General features: G+C 41.4%; 1 protein-coding gene across 1 annotated transcript in view; it reads left to right on the top strand.

The window, feature by feature from the left end:
- The first annotated feature begins 214 nt into the window (after positions 1-214).
- The window catches only part of SLC35B4 (solute carrier family 35 member B4), a 43,708-nt gene continuing 18,015 nt past the window's right edge, over positions 215-25,907 (top strand). The window contains exons 1-2 of the mRNA XM_080818335.1: positions 215-532; positions 6,230-6,343. Of these exons, the coding sequence (XP_080674461.1) occupies positions 456-532; positions 6,230-6,343 (191 nt within the window). The 5' untranslated portion in view covers positions 215-455. The remainder of the gene's footprint in view (positions 533-6,229; positions 6,344-25,907) is intronic.

Below are 25,907 nucleotides of genomic sequence, written 5' to 3'. Positions count from 1 at the left end.
GAGTTCCTTTCTGAGCCCTCGGCGGCCTCCCAGGAAACCACATTGACAGCATCGGAACTTCACTTCCCAGCAAGCCCAGCGGCCTCTTTCGGCGCGAGGCATGACGGGCACCTCGGCCCGCTGTCTTCTCTGGCGGAAGAACCACGAGGAGGGAAGCCACATAGCCTGACGTGCGGCGCGCAGCATCCTGGGATGTGTAGTCTGGCTCGGTCCGGGACGCCCCCTCGGATGAATGGGGCCCAGGCTGACTGCGAACTACAGATCCTCGGCCCGCTGCGTTGGTGGAGGCCGCGGGGGAAGGGGAGCCGGCGGCGGCGCCGCCGCCGACGGAGAACAGTGCTGCGGCACTCTGGGGATGTTCTGTGCCGCGGCGGACGCAGCGGCCCGGCTTCCTGGGGTGGCGGTATAAGCGGGCGCCGCGCCTCCGCGCTCGCCCTCCGTTCCCCGTTCCGGCCATGCGCCCGGCCTTCGCGGTGGGCCTGGTGTTCGCAGGCTGCTGCAGTAATGTGATCTTCCTAGAGCTCCTGGCCCGGTGAGTGACCTCTGCGGGCCGCACCCCTGCTCGCCGCGCGCGGGGCCGGGGCGGGACGGCCTGGGATCCGGCGGAGACGGTTGCTCCGTGGTCCCGCGAGCTGCCCGCTCTCCCGCCCTCCAGGTTGCATCCCTCGAAGGGGAGCCCCGGGGGTCCTGCCGTCCTCACCCGCTTTCCCCACACGGCGAGATTGCATCCTGCAGAGTTTTTCTCTCGTGACCGGTCCAAGGTCGGCGGGGAGCTCGTGGCAGAACCCAGGGCTCCTCCAGCTCTTTTCGCGATCCTGTTAATGCCACACGTCTGACTGGGGCAAAGCCCTTCGGCTTCTAACGCAGTCTGATTTTGCACTTGCAGCCAAGAAAGTTTCATTACGGGGCCCCTCCAAAGCATTTGTTTTCTCGGCCTTCGAGATGGTTGTGAGTGCTTGACCCAAACAGACCTCCCGGTGATGGCCGGTCCCCTTGACCAGAGGGAGGAATTCCAGCTTTTAAGATATCACAGTCTTTAGATCGAGAAGCATGCATTTGGAGGCGTAACTTTGTAAGTTAAGAATGATTATGACACTTTTTCCCAAAGGGAAACTAGGTTAGCTTTATTGAGGTTCTCAACGTTGAGCAACGTGCAAAGTTCAGTGGATAGGAGCTCTTGTTACAGAAGAGACGACAGATGGACTAGAAAAGGTTCAGGACCAAAAATCTCAAGTCTTGGTTCGTTCCTCCTTTTCCTTTAGCCGCGCTGGGCCTCCCTTTTCTGGCTGAGGAATAAACGATGTGTGGTGTCCTCTAGGGCCATATAGCTGAGTCTACACATCTCCACTGACCATCAGAATAATCTTGTGAATCAAACAGGTCAGGAGTTAAAATCTCTTTTACTGGAAATGAAACAGGGCTCAAGAAGTTAGACGGTCTTCTACTACTTGTAGGTAGCAGAGTCCAAACGAGAATCCAAGATACCTGTACTCTAGTACCTTTTGCAACCTTCCTGTTCTTTTTGAACTTAAGCAGCCCACGGAATTTTGGTCAGTGCCTCACCTGGAGGTGAGCTAGAAATGTATTTATTCTGTTTCCATGATACCATTGATTAGTCATTCTAAAGCAATCAATTTATTTAAGGTCTGGGTTAATTTTTGCTATTGCAGAGCTTGAAATCTTATGCAGAAAGTGTTGATAAAGATCTGTCACTTATTTTGGGCGTAGTTGGAGAGAGGTTTAAAAATAAAAAAGAGAAAAGATGTACCCACTTGTCAGTCTGGTGTACTTCCAAGGGAGGTCATTTGGGAAATTGATTTAAAAATACTAAAAAAGTGAAAAAATCAGGCTAGCCATGGATAATGAGAGAATAATATACTGTATTATAAATCTATATAAATATAATAAAGACTTGTGTTGAATGTGCCATTAAATTAAATCCTGCCGAAGGCTATATGACATCATGATATGCGAGCACCTGAGGGCCCTCATTACTAAGTGTGACTCCTGAGTTTGTTCTTTGAACTGGGAAAGGCTCTACCAGCTTCACAGGGTTTTGAAGAGTTCAATGAAATGCACATGCAAAGCGCCTGAAGCACACTGACTTCCTCTTTTTTTTTTTTAAAAGAGTATTTATTTATTTATTTGATAGAGACAGCGAGAGCGAGGGAGGGGGAGTGAGAGAGGGAGAAGCGGGTGACGCTGAGCAGGGAGCCGGACACAGTGCTTGATCCCAGGACCCAGGCGCCCCACACTGACTTCCTCTTGTCTCTAACAACTTCGGTTTCGGTGCGGGTAAACCTTGTATTATAAGCTACTCCTGAAAAGTTGTGGATAAATCTAACTTTACGGAACGTTTTTGTGAATTAGAGGAGCTTCTATATAGAACGCTTTGAAAATTTATACATAAATCCTCCTCGTTTATCTTTGTTGTAAATCTGACTTTTTGCATACAGCAGTAGGTTTTCATAAAGCAGTGAGGGGCACGGTTATTAACTTAGTGAGTGGTGTACACCAGACCGAATAGCAGCCTTTTCCTGGTTTGCTGGGGCAGCTCGCAACTTACTCTGTTAAAGACCAATAAAATAAGAGCAGGTTGGACCAGATGGTCTTTAAGGTCCTTTGTAGATTTGGCCTCCTCATAACTTTTGACTTTATCTTGGGACATCACAGTGGAAAGCTCATAAATTTTTATAGAGCAGGAACTTGCTCTTATATGGCTTCCTTGGGACCGTCATGTGCCCTAATACCGTGCCAAGCAGAACACTAAGTAGAAATGGAAATGCTGGAGTGACTTGTAGGGAGAAGGAAACATTTTTCTCCATTTTCCCCAAATTGGAAAACAAACCTAGGTTTCTTCTTTTTGATTTTTATATCTATAATTGGGACCTGTAATAAAATAAAAAGCACCATGTACTGTACAGAACAGACGTGAAGTCATGAATGGATGCCTTGACTTCCCTCCCGAAAGAGCTTGGAAATAGGTTGCGCACACATCGGCTAACTCACTTGCCAAGGTGGTGAGTGTCCTACCTCAGGAAAACAATCTGAAACAATTTTTATTTTCCTATTTTACTTTACAATTAAGTGCATCATGTTGACTCAAGTAAGGAAGTTTCCTAAATCTGGAAGAAGAAATTCAAAAATTCAAAGTTACTTCAATTTTGAAGTAAAAATTTGAATGCTTGCTAAAGAGAATTCCAAGTAAGAGAAACTGCAGTTGGTGATTATAATTTGTAAGAAGTAAAGTTCAAGAAACAAGTGATTTAGGGAAAAGGACCCAAGTTTTTACACTGAAGATTTAAAATCAGTTGTTCAAGTTAAAACAAATAGTTGTAGCCATACAACAGTGTGTTCCCTTGAAAGCTAAGTTGATTTTGTAAAAAATTTAATTATGCGAGTACATTAGGGATATTTTAAAATCCTATGGAAATAGAGACAAAGTAGGATAGGGTTGTCAAGGGATGGGGGAGGGGGCAATGGAGAGGGACCCTAACATGTATGAGATGTCATTGGGAAGTACCCTAAAATGGTAATAGCTGCAGAACTCTAACTATGGTAAAAACCACTGAACTGTAAACAATAATACAAGGGAGTCGCCAAGCTCACTTACTTGCCCTGTGCTCTGGGAGACTTCCCTGAGTCAGTACCATGTGGCCCTCAGTGTCTTTAGCAATGAAATGGGTGTAAAAATAACCTCTGTAAAATAAAGATAACATTAAAAATTATTATGCTTTTTTAAAAATCCTGTGAGGAATACACTTGTAAAGTGAATCATTTTTAGAAATAAATGACTTCTTTTTATCTTTCATACAATACTTTAGGTCATGTTTACTTACAGTGAGGCACCCTCACATTGGTTCAACCACTTGAGTGAAAGCTCAGAGAGCGAGGCATTAAGATGAATTGGACACCACTGGTCCTCTTAGCTTCCCCGTGTGGCACTGGATTCTTACTGTTTCATACTCCCATGTCTGCCTCACTCATTACATTGTCACCTCCTTAAGGGTTCAGGTCTCCTTCACACTGGGAGCTCGCCAGCACCTAACTTTACCAGTGATAGGTTCTTTCATTGAATTGGCCTAATCCTTTGGTAAAGAAAAAATGGGTGGGAAGCAGGAAGCTTGATGAACCCCATTCGGGCTAAGTCTTGTGTTGGCACTTTACATTTTCTCCTGGGATCATCGCTATAGAATTAAAAATTTATCACTTGCACTTTTATAGCTGAGAAAAATTTGTCAAGACAAATGTCTTTAAAAGGGTTACTATGCTTTGATCGAAGACCTTCCAGTATACAAGGTCCTAATGTTCTAGTCTTTGCCTTTTCTGCCTCTGTGCCACCCTTGAAGTGCTTTTCAGGGACTGGCTTATTTATTCTATCATAAACCAGTGAGATAGGCACTAATACTGTTCTGCATTTTAAAGATAAGACAACAAGACGTAGATAGGGTAATTAACTTTCACTCTAGAAATTGGATCCTGCCTGTCATTGTGTAATTTTAAGCATCTTGTGTGGTTCTCAGCCCTGCGACAGCATATGGGAATCACCCGCACATCTTACGTAGGTCTGTACACACACTCCCACACACATCTTCTGGCACTTTCCCCAGATCTACACCAGTGGTTCTCAGGTCTGGCTGCATCTTAGAAGCAAGCAGAGAGCTTTGAAAAGTACAGGTTCTAGGGCCTTATCCCCACAGCAGTCTGAGCCGATCGGGGGCTGGGAGGGCTCCTGGGACTCGTGGGTTTCTAAAGAGCGGCTTGGCCAGAGTTGAAAAGCACCGTCCCAGGAGCTAGCTTGAGCTGACATACCTTCTCCTGTCACTCATCATTAGGCTAATGGTTTTGATTAGCTCTTCGAATGAGGTCAGTGTCTTATGTGATTGTTTATGGCTTCTTGCAGTGTTTATCCCTTGAACATAAATACTAAAAGAAATTGTCAAGCGGTCGTTTTCAAGAACACCTTCGTAGCCAGTAGAGCCTAAGGAGCAGCAACAGTTGTGTTGCACGTGGTAAGCCTAGCTCTGCACAAGAGTGGCTTATGTTTAGAGTTAATCTACTTTATGCCCAATGGGTGTATTTTAGAACTTGTGTACTTGACATTGCTATTTACTAATAATACCACCAGTAGAGAACGGGGTTGTTTTTAATAAATAGCAGTATATTAAATTAATACAATAATCATCCCTCTAATCACTAGCCTCTGGTTAATAAATGTCCTTGATCAAGATGAGAAAACAATATAAAGGCTGAGAAGTCTGGAAGCTTCAGGGAAACAAAGACAAATGGCCACTTTGTACTTCTTCCAGTGACTGAGCAGAACCCGATAGGGGCAAACTCCAAACCACGAACATTTTGAGTAACCAGTTTTCCCAGTGTTTCAAGAGGGAGGTTAGAAGGACTCTTTCTGCCTCTTAAATGTGTGCCTAACAGTCACTGTGGAAGATTCCTCAACCCTTCCGTGGATCACTGTAGAGGTTCGATTGAACTCCACTGTTTGTGGAGTACCTAGTATACCAGTGTTCAGGGCTGGGATCAGTCGATGATCGCAGCATTCTTCAGCCTTTTCTCCTTGTTCTTGCTTCTTATCTCTCCTTACCCCTGCCGAAGACCCTTTGTCTGTAGACACTTTTTTCCTCACCACCCCTCCACAGATACATTCTGTCCTGGTTCATGTGCCGTCTGTATACCCGTGCTTGATACTTCAAAAAAGAGAATGAACCTCCCCAGCCCAAGAACCAGTCGTTGCCCCCAGGGTGACCTTCTCTGAGACGAAGTCCCAGTCACCAACAATGGGTGCATGTCTTCTACTGCCAGTAGTCTTGGCGGTTCCTGGTCAGGAGGCTGCGTAAACATCCCAGGAGACCCGAGCACATTTCTGCGCTGGGGCTTTTGCTGCTGAAGTGACCAGGATTCACTTTTGGTGAAGTGTGAGTATCCCAAGGACATACGACCAACCTCCCGCCGCTTACTAGGAAAGTTGTATTGTAGTTCTGAGAATGAGAGTTACCAGAATTCTTCCTCATGGCCTGCTACAGCGAGGGAAGAGTAAAATAAGCTTGACATTTCTTCTCTGTGAGCTCTGTTGATAGACGTGTGTGATCCATGGGATGTGAAATCCGAGGTAAAGGACAGTGGGTAAGAGAAATCGGTCCTCCCTGTTATTTCGAACTATCATTTTAACAAGTCTTGGTGCCCTTTATCTCAGCTTTTTTGTTTTACTACACAGGAAGCATCCGGGATGCGGGAACATTGTGACATTTGCACAATTTTTATTTATTGCTGTGGAAGGCTTTCTCTTTGAAGCTGATTTGGGAAGGAAGCGGCCGGCTATCCCAATAAGGTATGGCACATTGAAGTCTCTTTTAGCCTTTGTTATTTTTGTTTTGTTTTGTTTTTCAGAAGTTCAGGACTTTTCTGGTAACTAGGTAGAAGGAGGAGTATGAGGTATCCTATTATAAGATCCGTGTCAAAGATATTGGGAGAATAATAATGATAATTCATTTTCTGAATTTAAAATGTTGTGACGTTCTAGGGACCCCATTTTTCGAATAAAATGCCCACCACAACACCAAATAATTATGATGGAAACAACCATGTGTGTATGCGTCTAATATATGGTTGGTTAAAGGTTTAGTGTGACCACAGTGTTGTTTTTTGTTTGTTTGTTTGTTTGTTTTAAATTTATTTATTTGTCAGAGAGAGAGCGAGTGAGCACAGGCAGACAGAGTGGTAGGCAGAGGCAGAGGGAGAAGCAGGCTCCCCACCGAGCAAGGAGCCCGATGTGGGACTCGATCCCAGGACGCTGGGGTCATGACCTGAGCCGAAGGCAGCCGCTTAACCAACTGAGCCACCCAGGCGTCCCCACAATGTTTTTTAATAGTTATGTATGCTAGCCTCATGCTGGTAAAGTTATCTGATACATTAAGAGTGGTATTATTGGTCCTTTTTAAAAATGAATGGGTGTGGGAAATAACCAGAAGTGGTGCTTGTGCAGCCTCGTACACTAAGTGCCACCTAACTGTTCACTTTCAAATGGTTGATTTTACGTTGCAGGCTTTTCTTCTCAATTAAAAGGAAGTAAGTGGCAAGCTAAGGCAAAATTGTTGATTCCAGACCTCCACCCGTTAGTCCAGATTTGCATAAGTGTACTCAGGGGGCCAAAGAGAAAACAAGACAGTTCTTCTAATAAACAGTGCATTGAAAATTCAGCATTCTTGCCGAGACGGACTAGAAATAAAAGTGTAATGCATCCAGTTGCGAGTGTGTAGTAAGATCAGGTCACGTAATCCTGTTGATAGGGATTTTCTGGTGTGAATGTATCCAAGGTTTTCTTTTGCAACATTCCCAAATAGCCTGCTATAGAAAATGTGGTTGAATTTTGTTATTAATATTGCGCTTTTAAATATCCCAACGTGATGCTAAGTATTTTGAGTAGGTGGTTTTTTTCATTGGCTTTAGTATCTACATAAAACCTTCATTCCCGGGGCGCCTGGGTGGCTCAGTGGGTTGGAGCCTCTGCCTTCGGCTCGGGTCGTGATCCCGGCGTCCTGGGATCGAGCCCCGCGTGGGGCTCTCTGCTCGGCAGGGAGCCTGCTTCCTCCTCTCTCTCTGCCTGCCTCTCTGCCTACTTGTGATCTCTGTCTGTCAAATAAATAAATAATCTTAAAAAAAAAAAAAAAAAAACCTTCATTCCCTAGACCAGCATTTACATCATGGTAGGCGCCCCCACAATTTTTTTGTTTTTTAAATCTCTCTATTGTTTTATTTTATCCTATTTTCAAATTTTTATTGAAAGTTAGTTAACATTTTTATTGAAAGTTAGTTAACATACGGTGCAATATCGGTTTCAGGAGTAATTCAGTGATTCATCACTTATATGAAACACCCAGTACTCATCACAAGTGCCCTCCTTAATGCCCATGACCCATCTGTCCATCCCCTACCCACCTCCCTCCATCACCCCTCAGTTTGCTCTCTGTTGTTAAGAGTCTCCTATGGTTTGTTTCCCTCTCTCTTTTTCCCCCTTCCCATATGTTCCTCTGTTTTGTTTCTAAAATTCCATATATGAGTGAGGTCGAATGGTATTTATATTTCTTTAACTGACTTATTTCACTTAGTATAATACACTAGCTCTGTCCACATGGTTGCACATGGTAAGATTTCATTCTTTCTAATGGCCGAGTCCCTTGTACATATATATACGCCACATCTTCTTTATTCATTCATAAGTTGATGGACACTTGGGCTCTCTCCATAGTTTGGCTATTGTTGATAATGCTACTCTAAACATCAGGGTGCATTTACCCCCTCAAGTCTGTATTTTTTTATCCTTTGGGTAAATACCTTTAGTGCAATTGCTGGATAGTAGGGTAGTTTCTATTTTTAAGTTTTTGAGGAACCTCAGTATTGTTCTCCAGAGTAACACAGTTTGCTGTTCCAGCAACAGTGTAAGAGGCTTCCCCTTCTCCATACCCAACACCTGTTCTTTCTTGCATTGTTAATTTTAGCCATTCTGAGGTGTGAGGTGGTATCTCATCGTAGTTTTGATTGGTATTTCCCTGATAATGATGTTGAGCATCTCTTTATGTGTCTGTTGGCATCTGGATGTCTTCTTAAGAAAAATGTCTATTCTTCCGCCCATTTCTTAACTGGATTATTTGGGTTTTTTTTGTACATTGAGTTTGATAAGTTCTTTATAGATTTGGGATACTAAGCCTTTATCAGATATGTCACTTGGAAATATCTTCTCCCATTCTGTAGGCTGCCTTTTGTTGAATGTTTCCTTTGCTGTGCGGAAGCTTTTTTTTTTTTTAAGATTTTATTTATTTGACAGAGACATAGCGAGAGAAAGAACAGAAGCAGGAAGATAGGAGAGGAAGAAGCAGACTCTCCACTGAGCAGGGAGCCGGATGTGGGGCTTGATCCCAGGACCCTGGGATCATGACCTGAGCTGAAGGCAGACACTTAATGATTGAGCCACCCAGGCACTCCTTGTGCAGAAGCTTTTTATCCTGATGAAGTCCCAATAGTTCATTTTTGCTTTTGTTTCCCTTGCCTTTGGTGACATGTCTAGTAAGAAGTTGCTGTGGCCAAGGTCAGAGAGGTTTACTGCCTATGTTCTCCTCTAGATTTTGATGGCTTCCTGTCTCACATTTAGGTCTTTCATCCACTTTGAATTTATTTTTCTGTATGGTGGAAGGAAATGGTCCAGGTTCATTCTTCGGCACGTCGCTGTCCAGTTTCCCCAACACCATTTGTTGAAGAGACTGTCTTTTTTCCATTGGACATTTTTTCCTGCTTTGTTGAATATTAGTTGATCATACAGTTGTGGGTCCATTTCTGGGTTCTCTATTCTGTCCCATTGATCTTTGTGTCCTGAATAGAGCAAGCAATCTGGAAAAAGAGAAACAAAACTGGAGGCATCACAATTCCAGATTTCAAGCTGTATTACGAAACTGTGGTCATCAAAACAGTATGGTGAGACAAGGATCCCCCACATTTTTTATTCCTCTGACCCTCTTCCCCCGCCCCCACCCCGCGCCATTGTCTCTTTCCATTCAGGCTACCACTAGCACAGTTCAGGAATGCATTCATTCTCACCATTAATTTTTATAATGGTATCTTAGCTGGCTGGCCTCTTGCCTCCCACCCCTCTGTACCTGTATTTCAACTTCCTACTATTGTCTTGTGACACCCCCCTCACAGGCACTCAGGGGTCACTAGTAGGTTCTGAGGGAAACCCAGCTCCCTAACCTGCCCTTTGAGGCTCCCCGGGATCTTCCCCTAACAATCATACCTCCATGTGTGTCCTGTAGAGCTGGCTGTTTTATTTTCTATCTGTGAAGCTGCAGGCAAAATCTTGACATCAAGGGGATGTCATTCCTTCCCAGGAGCAATTTCTAGGCCATGCTGTGTAGACAGCAAGGTGGAATAGTTGGAATTCATTATCCTAAAAGGCCTGGATGAACTCTGTCTCCAGATGGCATTGTTTCAAGAGAAGTCTAAGAAAATTTGGCAAGAAACCTTGTGAAGTCACCAGTAATATTTTAGAATCTGTGAAATAGCTGTTTTCAGTGTTAAAAAAAATTCAGCTGAGTAAATTTGAAGATCTAATGGTTTTATTAAATGACTCATGGATCAGTATCCCATCTAGCAAGAAGAGGGGAGCTCTATTGAGCTAAAGAAGGGAAAGACTTTCAAAGGCAGAGGGCATTAAAAAAAGCAGGAAGGAATTTATTAGCAAAACTTGCATTGTTTGGGCAGGGTTGCCTTGAAAGGAGAGCAGAAGCCGGGGAGGGGAGGGGGTGCTATCAGAAAATTCCCTAGTATTGACCAAGGAATTCTATGTTGACTGGATAAAGATGACATTCCAGGGAGGGGGGATTGGTTGAAATTGCACTTGGGTAAGGAATTAAGTCTTGGTTTACTGATTTGGGTCCTTAACCTTAGTGGCACCATTTTGGGCCTGTGGTTTTCTTTTGAGCAGTTACCCCCTTTTGATCAGACTCTCAGCTTAACTGAGAGATGTGATAAACATTTTAGGTCTTAGCACCACGCTCTGTTACTGCTCTGACGTTCTCGAAGTTTTTGTTGTTCCTTTGTCTGGTATCCATAGATCATGACCATTTTGCTTAACCTCTGATATTCGTAGGTCACAGCCTCAGATTTACACTTCTCTTAAGTGGGTTATTTTCTTTGTTCCGTAGATGTTCCTGTCTTAGGGAGAGCATTTGCTTGATGCATTGCTGCATGTATCTCAAGCTTTCGAAAAGTTTATTATCATTACATAAGTAGGATAAATCCCAATATTTGGAGTGTACTTTAGAGCCATGGTCCCCCAGATTCAAGCCAATCAAAATCAAATAAGCCAAAGAAAGACCCTGTAGAAGGAGTCACCTTCTTAAGCCAAGCAACTTGTTCTGTGACCTTACCTGAGTTCAGGGTTCACAGGGGTGATGTTGGCTGCAGCCCAGATACCCCCTTCATCAGCTAATAGAGAGTTAAGAGCTATTCCGTTATCAAGAGACTTTAAGGATATTCGTTGGGCTGCTATTGCTTTAACAGGTTTTGCAGTAATTTTAAGAATTAAGAAGCAGTTCTTTTTTATTATTATTATTTAAAGATTTTTATTATTTTTTGACAGAGAGAGAGAGCACAAATAGGCAGAGGGAGAGGGAGAAGCAGGCTCCCCACTGAGCAGGGAGCCCGATGTGGGGCTCAATCCCAGGGCCCCAGGATCATGACCTGAGCTAAAGGCAGCCGCCCAACCAACTGAGCCACCCAGGTGCCCCAAGAAGCAGTTCTTGATCCTAGCCTCATTTACATTTATCTCTAATTGGGGAAATAGGAACATGTGGAAAGGAGTGAATTCTGAATCATGAATGTCTTCCAGTAGGCCCTTTAAAAAAAAAAACAATTATTTATTTATTTATTTATTTATTTATTTATTTATTTTAGGGTAGGGGGCAGAGGAAGAGGGATAGAATCTCAAGCAGATTCCCCACTGAGTATGGAGCCTCACGTGGGACTCGATCTCAGATCCTGAGATCATGACCTGAGCCCAAATCAGGAGTTCAAGTTGAGTCAATGACTGAGCCACCCAAGTGCCCCGTTAGGCCCTTTTTAACTCAACAATGTAAATATAGAGGAGTCAACCAATGAGATGTCTTATTTTGTCTGTGAAAAGTTAGGGGCGCAGTTAGCTTTTTTTTCTATCCTGAAATAAAACGTTGTCTACATTTCAGAGGTTGCCGTGTTACAAGGACATTAGGATGACACAAGTCTGGCAGGGAGGGACTGCTTTTGCAGAAGCAGAGTGGACTTTATCCACATGAGCCACAGTCTTACAAATACAGTATAAAGGCTTAGTGTTACTTTTTTTGACAGTGCTTCCCATGTAATTTACATATCAAATAAGCCTAATTCATTTACCAAGTCCTTTGGAATATTTTAGGTCAAAAAGACTTCACTTAGGGAAAAAAAAAGACACCACTTAGAATTTGGTTTTAGGAAGTTAGTCAAACATATTTTTAAAGATTTTATCTATTTATTTTAGAGAGGGCGTGCACAAGAGAGAGCATGAGTAGAGGGAAACGGAGAAGCAGACTCCCGCCTAGCAGGGCCTAAGCCTAAGGCAGCCATGTAACCTACCGAGCCACCCAGATGGCCCAGTCAAAAATATTTTTAAAAAAGATTTTAAAGCCCTTGCCTACTTTAAATAGGATCACAGATTACTACAAAATCTAATACTTAAAAGGTGAAGAGATTTTTAGTCTTACCCAAATGACCAAAAGCCCAAGAAAACTTTGGCCTTTTAACAGAGAGGAAAACCACAGTCTAATTTTGCACCAGGTTGCTTTTGATTTTAAAACCCTTTTTTATAGATTTATTTATTTATTTGCTTGTTTGTTTGTTTATTTGTCAGAGAGAGAGAGAGAGCACATACCCCTGCACTGGCAGGCAGAGGCAGAGAGAGAAGCAGGCTCCCTGCTGAGCAAGGAGCCCAGTGGGGGCCTCTATCCCAGGACCCTGGGATCATGACCTGAGCTGAAGACAGTGGCTTAACCGACTGAGCCACCCAGGCGTCCCAAAACCCTTTTTTAAAAACAAATTTGTTTTAATCTTAACTAGGTTGACCGCACATGAAAGTTCCTGGTTGAGAAGATTATTTTTCCACAAACCTCCTACAACTTTTTTCCCCCTGTATTCTAATTTTGTCCTTTGTTTTTTCCCTTTAAACAACCAGCCTCATTTTAGGACAAAATTACTTTTTCTCCCCTTCACAAAAAATGTATTGAAAGAGGATTTTGGGGGCGCCTGGGTGGCTCAGTGGGTTAAAGCCTCTGCCCTCGACTCGGGCCATGATTCCAGAGTTCTGGGATCGAGCCCCACATCGGGCTCTCTGCTCAGCAGGGAGCCTGCTTCCCTTCCTCTCTCTCTGCCTGCCTCTCTGCCTACTTGTGATCTGTATCTGTCAAATAAATAAATAAAATTTAAAAAAAAAAAAAAAAGAAGAAAGAGGATTTTGGCTGCATCTATTTTGACCTCAGACTTTCTAGTTGGCTTTTTTCAAGCTTGTCTCTTGGCTCAGACTGAAGACCCTGTGGGCAAAGCATCCCAGGAGGGGAACCAAAACTAACCCCTCAAGCAGCAGGGTTGGCCCTGAGCCAGCGAGCTCCCCCCTCCCATGATTCACTTCAACACAGCGGTTAATTTGACTTTCACTGCTCACCTGTGCATATCCACCCACCTTTGCTCCGCATGTCTTACGTGTTATCCTGGAAGTATTTTCGGCGCCTTGGAGACAGTCTCTCAGGTGCTAATCCCCTGTCTTCCGGTGTTGGCCTCGGTGAAATAAATTCCTTGTTTCACCACCACTCCTGTCTCTGCCTTTGAATTTTGTGAGTGACCAGTAGCCAAACCTGGTCTGTTTGGGAACCCCGGAGCCAGGTGTCCGTGCGCCCCGGACCCTGGCTACATTATTTCCATTTCTCACACCTTTTTCTCCTGAAAACACATCCTACTTTCCTGCCGTACATAGGTGTTGTCATTATTTTTAGTAGTTTTAATTACATAGAGTTCTTAACCCTGAGAAACCTTAATTTCCAGTGAAAACGAAGAAGTAAGCAATTGTGAGCCGTGGGTTTTACCAGCATTTTTTTGAATTTGAATTTTATGAATACATTTCAAACATTTTAAAAGCATATGCCTTTTTAAATTTGCCAATGGAATATTAACATATCCAAATATCTTTTAGTTGCTCTATAATAAGCCAAAAGTTGATCAACTTAGTTTTAGTAATTAATGTTTTAGTATTTTGTCTTTTTTGGAGATGATCTAGATTTTATTTTTATTTTATTTTTTAAAAGATTTTATTTAAAGATTTTATTTTTTTATTAAAGGTTTATTTAAAGATTTTTAAAGATTTTATTTATTTGACAGAAAGTGCACAAGCAGGGGGAGCAGCAGGCAGAGGGAGAGGGAGAGGGAGAGGCAGATTCCCTACTGAGTAAAGGAGCCAGATGCTATGCAGGGTTTCAATCCCAGGCCCTGAGATCATGACCGGAACTGAAGGCAGAAGCTTAACGACTGAGCCACTCAGGTGCCCTGATCTAGATTTTTTTTTCAAGTTTTTATTTTACTTCCAATTAGTTAAATAAAGCGTTATACTAGTTTTACATGTACAACATAGTGATTCAGCACTTCGACATGTCCTCCTGTGCTTATCGTGACAAGGGCACTTACTTAATCCCTATCACCTACCCCATCTCCCACCCACCTCCCCTCTGGTAACCATCAGTTTGTTCTCTATAGTGAAGAGTCAGTTTCTTGGTTTGTCTCTTTCTCTATTTTTTCCTTGGCTCATTTATTTTGTTCCTTAAATTTCGCATATGAGTGAAATCATATGGTATTTCTTTCTCTGACTTACTTCACTAAGCATTATACTCTCTAGCTCCATCCATGTCATTGCAAATGGCAGGATGTCATTCATTTTTATGGCTGAATAATGTCCTGGTATCTATATCTGTATCTATACACACATCACAGCTTCTTCATCCATTCATCAGTCGGTGGGCACCTGGGCTGCTTCCATATCTTGGCTGTTGCAAATAATGCTGCTTTAATCATCGGGGTGCATGTATCTCTTTGAATTAGTGTTTTTGTATTCTTTGGGTAAATCCCCAGTAATGTGCTTACTGGATCATAGGGTAATTCTATTTTTAACTTTTTGAGGCGCCTCCAGACTATTTTTCACAGTGGCTACACCAGTTTGCGTTCCTCAGCAGTGCCAGAGGGTTCCTTTTTCCCTACATGATCGCCAACACCTGTTGTTTCTTTTGTTGTTGGTTTTACCCATCCTGACGTGTGAGGTGGTGTCGCATGTAGTTTTGATTCACATTTCCCTATGATCAGTGATGTTGAGCATGTTTTCATTGTCTCTTGGCCATTTGTATGTCTTCCTTGGAAAAATGTTCATGTCCTGCCCATTTTTTAATTGAATTATTTGTTTTTTGGGTGTTGAGTTTTTTAAGTTCTTTATGCATTGGTGTACTAGCCCTTCATCAGGTATGTCATTTACTGATATCTTTTCTCATTCTGTAGGCTGCCTTTTAGTTTTGTTGATTGTTTGCTTCTGTGTGCAGAAGCTTTTTATTTTGATATAGTTCCCTTAGTTTGTTTTTGCTTTTGTTTCCCTTACCTCAGGGAACCTGTCTAAAAAAAAGTTGCTATAGCCAGTGTCAGAGAAGTTACTGTCTGTGCTCTTTTAGGATTTTTATGGTTTCATATGTCACATTAGGTCCTTAATCCATTTTGAATTTTTGTGCATGGTTTAAGAACGTGATCGAGGCACCTGGGTGGCTCAAGTCCTTAAGCGTTTGCCTTTGGCTCAGGTTATGATCCCAGGGTCCTGGGATCAGGCCCCACATTGGGCTCCCTGCTTGGCGGGAAGCCTGCTTCTCCCTCTCCCACTCCCCCAGCTTGTGTTCCCTCTCTTGCTATGTCTCTTTCTGTCAAATAAATAAATAAAATCTAAAAAAAAAAAAAAAAAAGTCTAGTTTGATTCTTTCGCATGTTGCTGTCCAGTTTTCCCAACACTATTTATTGAAGAGACTGTCTTTTTCCTGTTGGGTGTCTTTCTTGCTTTGTCAAAGATTAATTTTCAAAGAGCTGGAGCAAATAATCCTAAAATTTGTATGGAATCAGAAGAGACCCCGAATTGCTAAGGAAATGTTGAAAAAGAAAAACAAAACTGGCGGCATCACATTGCCTGATTTCAAGCTTTATTACAAAGCTGTGATCACCAAGACAGCATGGTACTGGCATAAAAACAGACACGTAGACCAGTGGAACAGAGTAGAGAGCCCAGATATGGACCCTCAACTCTATGGTCAAATCGTCTTTGACAAAGCAGGAAAAAATATACAGTGGAGAAAAGACGGTCTCTTCAATAAATGGTGGTGGGAAAATTGGACAGCTATATGTAGAAGAATGAAGCTCGACCATTCTCTTACACCGTACACAAAGATAAACTCGAAATGGATAAAAGACCTCAACGTGAGACAGGAATCCATCAGAATCATAGAGGAGAACGTAGGCAGTAACCTCTTCGATATCAGCCATAGCAACTTCTTTCAAGGTATGTCTCCAAAGGCAAAGGAAACAAAAGTGAAAATGAACTTTTGGGACTTCATCAAGATCAAAAGCTTCTGCACAGCAAAGGAAACAGTCAACAAAACAAAGAGGCAATCCACGGAATGGGAGAAGATATTCGCAAATGACAGTACAGACAAAAGGCTGATATCCAGGATCTATAAAGAACTTCTCAAACTCAACACACACAAAACAGATAATCATGTCAAAAAATGGACAGAAGACATGAACAGACACTTCTCCAATAAAGACATACAAATGGCTATCAGACACATGAAAAAAATGTTCATCCTCACTAGCCATCAGGGAGATTCAAATTAAAACCACCAAGAATGTCCAAAATTAGCAAGACAGGAAATAGCGTGTGTTGGAGAGGATGTGGAGAAAGGGGAACCCTCTTACACTATTGGTGGGAATGCAAGTTGGTGCAGCCACTTTGGAGAGCAGTGTGGAGATTCCTTAAGAAATTAAAAATAGAGCTTCCCTATGACCCTGCAATTGCACTACTGGGTATTTACCCCAAAGATACAGATGGAGTGAAAAGAAGGGCCATCTGTACCCCAATGTTCATAGCATCAAAGGGCACAGTCGCCAAACTGTGGAAGGAGCCAAGATGCCCTTCAGCAGACGAATGGATAAGGAAAATGTGGTCCATATATACAAGAGAGTATTATGCCTCCATCAGAAAGCATGAATACCCAACTTTTGTATCAACATGGAGGGGACTGGAAGAGATTATGCTGAGTGAAATAAGTCAAGCAGAGAGAGCCAATTATATGGTTTCACTAATTTGTGAAGCATAACAAATAACATGGAGGACATGGGGAGATGGAGAGGAGAAGGGAGTTGAGGGAAGTTGGAGGGGGAGATGAACCATGAGAGACTATGAACTCTGAAAAACAATCTGATGGTTTTGAAAGGGAGGCGGGTGGGTGGTTGGGGGAGCCTGGTGGTGGGTATTATGGAGGGCAAGTATTGCATAGAGCACTGGGTGTGGTGCATAAACAATGAAATCTGTTACACTGAAAAGAAATTAAATTTAAAAAAAGATTAATTGATCATATAATTGTGGGTTTATTTCTGGGTTTTCTATTCTGTCCCATTGATCTATGTGTCTCTTTTTGTGCCACTACCATACTGTTTTGATTACTACAGCTTTGTAATAAAACCTAAAGTCTGGAATTGTGAGGCCTCCAGCTTCCCCCCCACCCCCCAGGATTGTCTTGGCTATTTGGGGTCTTCTGAGTTTCCATAAAAATTTCAGGATTGTTCTAGCTTTGTGAAAAATGTTCATAATATTTTGATAGGGATTGCATTGAATGTATAGATTGCTTTGGGTGGTATAGATGTTTTAACAATATTTATATTGTTTTTCCAAATCCATGAGCATGGAATGTCTATTTCTTTGTGTTGTCTTCAAGTTTCTTTCATCAGTGTTCTCTAGTTTTCAGAGTATGGGTCTTTCACCTCTTCGATTAGGTTTATTCCTAGGTGTCTTACTGCTTTTATTGCAGTTGTAAATGTAATTGTTTTCTTAATTTCTCTTTCTGTTGCTGCTTCACTATTGGTATGTAGAAATGCAGCAGGTTTCTGTAGACTGATTTTGTATCCTGCAACTTTACTGAATTCGTGTGTTAGTTCTAGCAATTTTAGGTAGTCTTTCGGGTAGTCTTTATGGGTGGTCTTTATGGGTAGTCTTTAGGGTATGGTAGTCTTTAGGGTTTTCTATACATAGTATCATGTAATCTGCAAAGAATGAGAGTTTTACTTCTTTCTTACCAGTTAGGATGCCTTTATTTCTTTTTCTTATCTGATTGCTATGGCAAGGACTTCTAATACTATGTTGAATAAAAGTGTCGAGAGTAGACATTCTTGTCTTGTTCCTGATCTTAGGGGAAAGCTCTGATTTTCCCAATTAAGGATCATGTTAGCTGTGGGTTTTTCATATATGATCTTCATTATGTTGAGCTATGTTATATCTAAACCTACTTTGTGGAAGGTTGTTTGTCATGAATGGATGCGGTACTTTGTCAAATGCTTTTTCTGCATCCATTGAAATGATCATATGGTTCTCATCCTTTCTCTTATTGATGTGATGTATCACGTTGATTGATTTGCAAATACTGAATTACCCTTGCAACCCATGAATAAATCCTACTTGATCCTAGTAAATGACGTTTTTAATTTATTGTTGGATTCAGTTTGCTAGTATTTTGTTGAGGATTTTTGCATCTGTGTTCATTAGAGGTATTGGCCTATAGTTTATTTTTTGTGGAATCTTTATCTGGTTTTGGTATCGGGTAATGCTGGCTTCATAGAATGCATTTGGAACTTCTCCTTCCTTTTTTGTTTTTTGGAATAGTTTGAGAAAAATAGGTATTAACTCTTCTTCAGATGTTTAGCGGAATTCTCCTGTGAAGTCTTTTGGTTCTGGACTTTTGTTTATTGGGAGTTTTTTAAATTACTGATTCAACTTCTTTGCTGGCACTGGTCTGTTCAAGTTTTTCTGTTTCTTCCTGTTTCAGTTTGTGTAATTTATAGGTTTCTAGGAATTTATCCATTTCTTCTAGATTGCCCAGTTTGTTGGTGTATAGTTTTTCATAATATTCTCTTACATTGTATTTCTGTGGTGTTGGTTGTTGTTTTTCCTCTCTTATTTGTGGTTTTATTTATTTGGTTCCTTTCTCTTTTTAATAAGTCTGGCTAGAGATTTATCAATTTTATTGTTTCAAAGAACCAGCTCCTGGTTTCATCAATTGAATTCCAAAGACTATTGTCTTTTTAGTTTCTACATCATTTGTTTCTGCTCTAATCCTTATTATTTACCTCCTCCTGCTCACTTTAGGCTTCATTTGTTCTTTCTCCAGCTTCTTTAAATGTAAAGGAAGGTCGTTTATTTGAGATTTTTCTTGCTTCTTGAGGTAGGCGTGTATTGCTATAAACTTCCCTCTTAGAACTGCTTTTGTTATGTACCAAAGGTTTTATTTTATTTTTTTAAAGATTTTATTTATTATTTGACACAGAGAGAGAGAGATCACAAGTAGGCAGAGAGGCAGGCAGAGAGGGAGGCGGAAGCAGGCTCCCTGCTGAGCAGAGAGCCTGATGCGGGGCTTGATCCTAGCACCCTGAGATCATGACCTGGACTGAAGGCAGAGGCTTATGTGACTGAGCCACCCAGGTGCCCCCATACCAAAGGTTTTAAACCATTGTTTTCACTTTCATTTGTTTTTGTGTACTTTTTAATTTCTAATCTTTTTTTAAAAGATTTTATTTAGGGACACCTGGTTGGCTCATGGGTTAAGCCTCTGCCTTCGGCTCAGGTCATGATCTCAGGGTCCTGGGATCGAGCCCCACATCGGGCTCTCTGCTCAACGGGGAGCTTGCTTCCTCCTCTCTCTCTGTCTGCCTCTCTGCCTACTTGTGATCTCTGTCTGTCAAATAAATAAATAAAATCTTTTAAAAAAAGGAAGATTTTATTTATTTGAGAGAGAAAGAGAGTGCGAGAGAGAGAGCATGAGCAGGGAGAGAGGGAGAAGCAGACTCCCAGCTGAGCAGGGAGCTTGACAAGGGACTCGATCCCAGGACTCTGAGATCATGACTTGAGCTGAAGACAGATGCTTACCAACTGAGCCACCCAAGCACCTTTTAATTTCTTCTCTTATTTCCTGATTGACCCATTCATTGTTTAGTAGCATGGTATTTTAACCCCCATGTATTTGTGATCTGTACGATTTTTTTTTTTTTTTTTTTTTTTTGTCATAGTTGACTTCCAGTATCACAGCATTGTGGTCAGAAAAGATGCATGATATGACTTCAGTCTTTTTGAATTTGTTGAGGCTTGTTTTTTGGCCTAATATGTGATCTGTTCTGGAGAATGTTCCATGTGCACTTGAAAAGAATGTGTATTCTGTTTGAGGTTGGAATGTTCTGGATACATCTGTTAAATCCATCTGTTCCAGTGTGTCATTGAAAGCCATTGTTTCCTTATTGATTTTCTGTTTAGATGATCTGTCTATTGATGTAAGTGGGGTGTTAAAGTCCCCTACTATTACTATATTATTATCAATTAGTTCCTTTATATTTGCTATCAACTGTTTTATGTATTTGGGTGCTCCCATGTTGGGTGCATAAATATTTACAGTTTTTATGTCTTGTTGGATTGTCTCTATGATTATTATTATTATTTAGTGTTTTTCTTTGTCTCTTGTTACAGACTTTGTTCTTTTTTTTTTTTTTTTTACAGTCTTTGTTTTAAAGTCTAGATTGTCTGGTATTAAGTACTTTCAACATCCATTTGCATAAATTTTCTCCATTCCTTCACTTCAGTCTGTGGATGTCTTTAGGTCTAAAGTGAGTCTCTTGTAGGCAGCATGTAGATGAGTCTATTTTTTTTTTTTTAAAGATTTATTTATTTATTTGACAGAGATTACAAGTAGGCAGAGAGGCAGGCAGAGAGAGAGAGGAGGAAGCAGGCTCCCTGCTGAGCAGAGAGCCCGATGTGGGGCTCGATCCCAGGACCCTGGGATCATGACCTGAGCCGAAGGCAGAGGCTTTAACCCAATGAGCCACCCAGGCGCCCCAGTCTATTTTTTTTTTTAACCTGTTTTATTACCCTGTATCTTTTTTTTTTTTTTAAGATTATTTATTTATTTATTTATTTGGCAGACAGAGATTACAAGTAGGCAGAGAGGCAGGCAGAGAGAGAGAGAGGAGGAAGCAGGCTCCCTGCTGAGCAGAGAGCCCGATGTGGGGCTCGATCCCAGGACCCTGGGATCATGACCTGAGCCGAAGGCAGAGGCTTTAACCCACTGAGCCACCCAGGCACCCCCACCCTATATCTTTTGAGTGTTTAGGCCATTTAAATTCAAAGTAATTATTGATATGTATTTATTGCCATTTTATAACTTGTTTTCTGGTTGTTTCTGAAGATTTTCTCTGATCCTTTGTCTTTCTTTCATGGTTTGCTGGTTTTCTTTAGTGATAATGTGAATTTTTTTTCTTTATTTTTTGTGTATTTATTAGTGGATTTTGATTTGTGGTTGCCATTAAGTTTATGTATATATAAAACATTTTTTGCATATAATGGTCCATATTAAGTGGTTGGTTGTTTAAATTTGAACTTACTCTTTAGTCCTCTTCTCCCCACATTTTAGGTATAGGGTGTCATAGTTTTACATCCTTTTATTCTGTGAGTTCCTTGACTGATATTTTACAGAAATATTAATTTTTTCTGTTTTTGTGTTTCCTACCTTCATATTGTTAGTTTTGGTTTTTCCTTTCCACTCGGAGTCCCCATTAATATTTCTTCCAGGGCTGTTTTAGTGGTCACAAACTCCTTTAGTTTTTGTTCATCTGAGAAACTTTTTATCTCCCTTTCTATTCTGAGTGATAGCCTTGCTGGATAGAGTATTCTTGGCTGCAGATTTATCCCATTCAGCACTTTGAATATATCATACACTTCTTTCTGGCTCATAATGTTTTTGCTGAAAAATCCCCTGATAACTTTTTGGGGTTTCCCTTGTATGTAACTGTCCTCTCTTGTCTTGGCGCTTTGAAATTTTTTTCTTTATAACTATATGTTTTGCCATTTTAATTATTATATGTGTTGGTGTGGATCTCCTTTTGTTGATGTTGTTGGGGATTTTCTGTGCCTCCTGGATCTGGATATCTGTTAACTTCTTCAGATTAGGGAACTTTTCAGTTATTATCTCTGTAACTAAATTTTCTGCCCCCTTTTCTTTCTCCTTGTGGAACTCCTATAATGCAAACAGTAGTACTTTCGATAGAATCACTGAGTTCCCTAAGTCTGTTGTTATTTTGCATAATTCTTTTTTTCTTTTGTTTAGCTTAATTACTTTACATTACTCTATCCTCTGGGTCATTAATTCATTCCTCTCTTTCTTCCAGCCTGCATTCATTGCATCAAGCATATTTCTCATTTCATTTATTGAGTCCTTTATCTCTGCTATGTTATTATCTCTTTGTTAAGGGTTCACTCGTGTCTTCCACTTTTTTCTCAAGTCCAATGAGTATCTTTATGATCATTACTTTAAATTCTCTATCAGACATGTTACTTTTATCTGTTTCACTTAGGTCTCTGTCTGTGGCCTTTTCCTATCCTGTCATTTGGACAGAGTCCTCTGTCTTCTCATTTTATTTAAGTCTCTATGTCTATTTCTTTTCTTTTCTTTCTTTTTTTTTTTAAGACTTTATTTATTTATTTGACAGAGGGACAGAGAGATCACAATTAGGCAGAGAGGCAGGCAGAGAGAGAGGCGAAAGCAGGCTCCCTGCTGAGCAGAGAGCCTGATGTGGGGCTCGATCCCAGGACCCTGAGATCATGACCTGAGCCGAAGGCAGAGGCTTAACCCACTGAGCCACCCAGGCGCCCTCTGTGTTTCTGTGTATTAGGAAAGTCAGCTCCATCTCCTGTTCTTGAGGGTAATGGCCTTATGAAGAAGAGGTCCTGTAGTACCCTGCAGTGTAGTGTCCCCTGTTACCCAGGCCCTGCCACTTTAGGGCGTATCTCTGATGTGTGCAGCAAGTGGTCTATTGTTGTGACATGGCCACTTGATCCTCCAGGCCAGTCATTTACAGAGGCTTTCTTTGCCTTGTGTGGGCAGTGTTTGGTGTCTGGCCTGAATGTGGTGCATTTTAATAAGTTGTGCCCTGGTCTGCCTGTGAAATGAGACTTTCACCACTGTTGCTGGAACCGAGGCCCTGCAAAGCTCCTGTCAGGAGATGTGCTGTGGGCTGGAGTTTGGGCTGGTCTTCTGGGGGAGGGGGCCTGTCTTGTTGGGTCTGAGGCAAGCATTACTGGGAGGGGTAGTACCAGCAGTGTAAGCAGTTTAGGTTGAAAGTGTCAGTGCTGGGCTAGTTCCCGGAGGTGGTTCTGTGTTTATACTAAGGAGTGGGGGAGGGAAATGGCTCTGTCACTTCCTTTGTTGTTCCCAGAGGGGTCTCTCTGTGCGCTGCCTCTCTGGAATAGGTCAGAGATGAGCAACTAACCTCTTCATGGTGTACCCCAAGCCCTCTCCAAATCCCTGTTTCCATGTTCTGTGTCCCAGACTGTCTGCCCTCCCTTTTCTCCAAGAGCAGCCCCAGTGCCTTGAGGCTTTATCTGAACCAAACCCACTGACCTTCAGAACTCCAGGCTTTAAGCCCCACAAGAACTCACAAAATTTAGCCCCTCTCACTTTCCAAGCCAGTTGCTATGGGGATTTGTTTTCTTCGTGCCTCCCACGTGTGTTAGTCTGTCTCTTGTCCTTCTCTGCAACAGCAGCTCCCGGAGTCCTTTCTCTCCCAAACCATATTCACACTTCCTACCTTCTTCCATGTGGCCCTTCTCTGCCTTTAGTTATGGAGTTTGTTCTGCTAGTCTTCAGGTCAATTTCTGGGGTATTTAGGATGATTTGTTAGTTATCTAGTATGAGGTGAGCCTAGGGTCCTTCTATTTCTAGAAATGATTTAGATATTTAATGAATTTAACTTAATTCATCATTTAACCTAATTCAGCAAAACTTTAAGGTTTTAGGTTACAAAAAAAATTGGGAAAACTATGTAGATTTAATATTGTTGAAAAGTTCATTTATAAACTTTTATCTTGTTTATATCTAATTTACTTGTCCTTAATAACTATGTTTAGGTGACATATAAAAACAGTATTAAACATTAGACAAAGTCAGCCGTTATCCTAAGCTATTAATTTTTGTTGACAGATCTTGTAAAGGACAACATGAACTTATTTGGGGGCTAGTAAACTGAAATAGAATAAAAGTTTTATATTTAGTGTTGGTAACTCCAAAGACATGTCTTTTTAATTAAGCCATCAGCCTTAAAATATCAAACATTTTTTTCCAAACCATGTGACCTTGAAAAATATTTGGGTTAGTTTCTTTCAGAGAGTTTTAGAATGCCCAATCCTTACAGGTGGTTGCCTTAAAACCAACTAAATAGAGCTCTTGTACAAATTAATTGTAGCAATACCACCCAGAAGTAGAAAAATAGCGACAACACATAAACACAGACACACATGAACATACAGACGGAGAGCCCTTGCGGCTTTGTATTTTAAATTGCTGCCATGAAGTACGTACAGAATTTGCTAGTTGTAAAAGTTAGATCTCAGTTATTTTTCTGGTAGATGGAATAAGGTTATCAATCTAGATGGCCAAAGCTTTTTTAGTATTTGTGAAGACACTTAAGATTTGAAATTTTTCCTTGGCAACTCAAGTTCCAAATGACCTCTCCCCCTTGTGTTTTTCTTGATAAGAATGACTACTCTAAAATTTGTATTTTAAGGAGATGGACTAGAAAGGATTTCCTAGAGAAGACCAGTAGAATCTTGAACATTTACATCTTAAAGACACAGGGAAAGAATGCAAGCTTCTCCTAGAAGGACTCTTGTTCCCTTAAAATCAGAATTTTTACACTTACAATTTTGAGATAGGGGAGATTGGGAGACTGGTAAGAGTTAATCTGATTAACCCTCCATGCATGCACCTGTCACCCAATCAGGTTTTTGTCCATACGCTCATCTACCTATCCGGTAGTTCACAGGGGAAGGGGTGGAGGGCTCCTTCCAGGGTGGCATATAATCCTGTCAAAGTCAATTTCCTCTTAGGGCGTGGGTGGGGATGAGGGGTGGGCCTTGTCTCTGCCTTTCTTCCAACTGTCCTTCATTATTTGTAAAGGAGGGGACACCGTGAATTTTTATTTTCCCTGCTCAGCTGGGCTCAGGAAGTAATGTATTTACAAAAACTCTTGAGGATCCTCCCTAGGTTTAGGAAATTATTCACCTATGGACTTTAGTTTGGCCTTGAGCCAAGAAGAGAAGAGTATTGGCTGTAGCCTCAACGGGTCTTCTTCTACAAGTAACTGTGTGATGGTCTCTTTGGAATGAAAGGCAGTTCATGGGAGGCTGACTAGGATGAATACTCAAAGGACAGAGGGGAATAGTAGCCGTTATGTCAGTTCTACGGTCTTGTTTTAGGTACCTTTGCTCATTTTCATTAGCTGTTTACAGTGAGTCTTTTAGTGAGACTGTTTTAGAATTTTGAACCTTTTGGAGGCTTCTGCTTGCCATTTAAAACAAATATCCCGCTCTATCAGTAAATTCCCTAGTACTGACCAGGAAATTCTTTGTTGACTGGTAAAAGGTTACATTCCTGGGACGGCAGGGGGAGTGGGGGTATTGGTTGTAACTGTAGTTGGGTTCAGAATTAAGTCTTGGTTTGCTGACTTGGGTCTGTAAACTTAAGTGGCACCATTTTGGACTTGTGGTTTTCTTTGGAACAGCAGTAATTTTATGTGTGTGTAATACTCTCCTGCATTCATTGTGAAGCTTCTCAAATTTGATAGACTGTTAATTTCACCCTGGCATGGCTGATGGTTAGGGCTTGTAGGTCCATATCTACCAGCAGCATCAGGTAGGTTCTTGTCAAGGAAGATGACTGGACTCTTAGTGCTGTCATTCTTCAGATGTGCCAAGATGAAAAAGGTGGGGATGATCTGTGCTCAAAGACCTTCACCATTTTCTGAAGGATACAGAACTACTTATTTTCCTTTGCCCTGCATTTTTAGCCATTTATTTCAGATATTTTTTTCTCTTTATGAATGTATTCGTTTGAATCATAGGAGATTGCTGCTTTTCAACTCTTTTGACCTCCAAAAAAGTAGCAGTTTTATAGGGTTTAATCTGATATACACGAAAGGCATTTTAATATTTTCTAGATAAAAATGGGGCATACAAA

Source organism: Martes martes, assembly GCF_963455335.1.
Source record: "Martes martes genome assembly, chromosome: 11".
In the NCBI taxonomy this organism is placed as follows: domain Eukaryota; kingdom Metazoa; phylum Chordata; class Mammalia; order Carnivora; family Mustelidae; genus Martes; species Martes martes.
The sequence above is the reverse complement of the archived record's forward strand: the minus strand, read 5'-3'. Positions and strand labels throughout refer to the sequence as shown.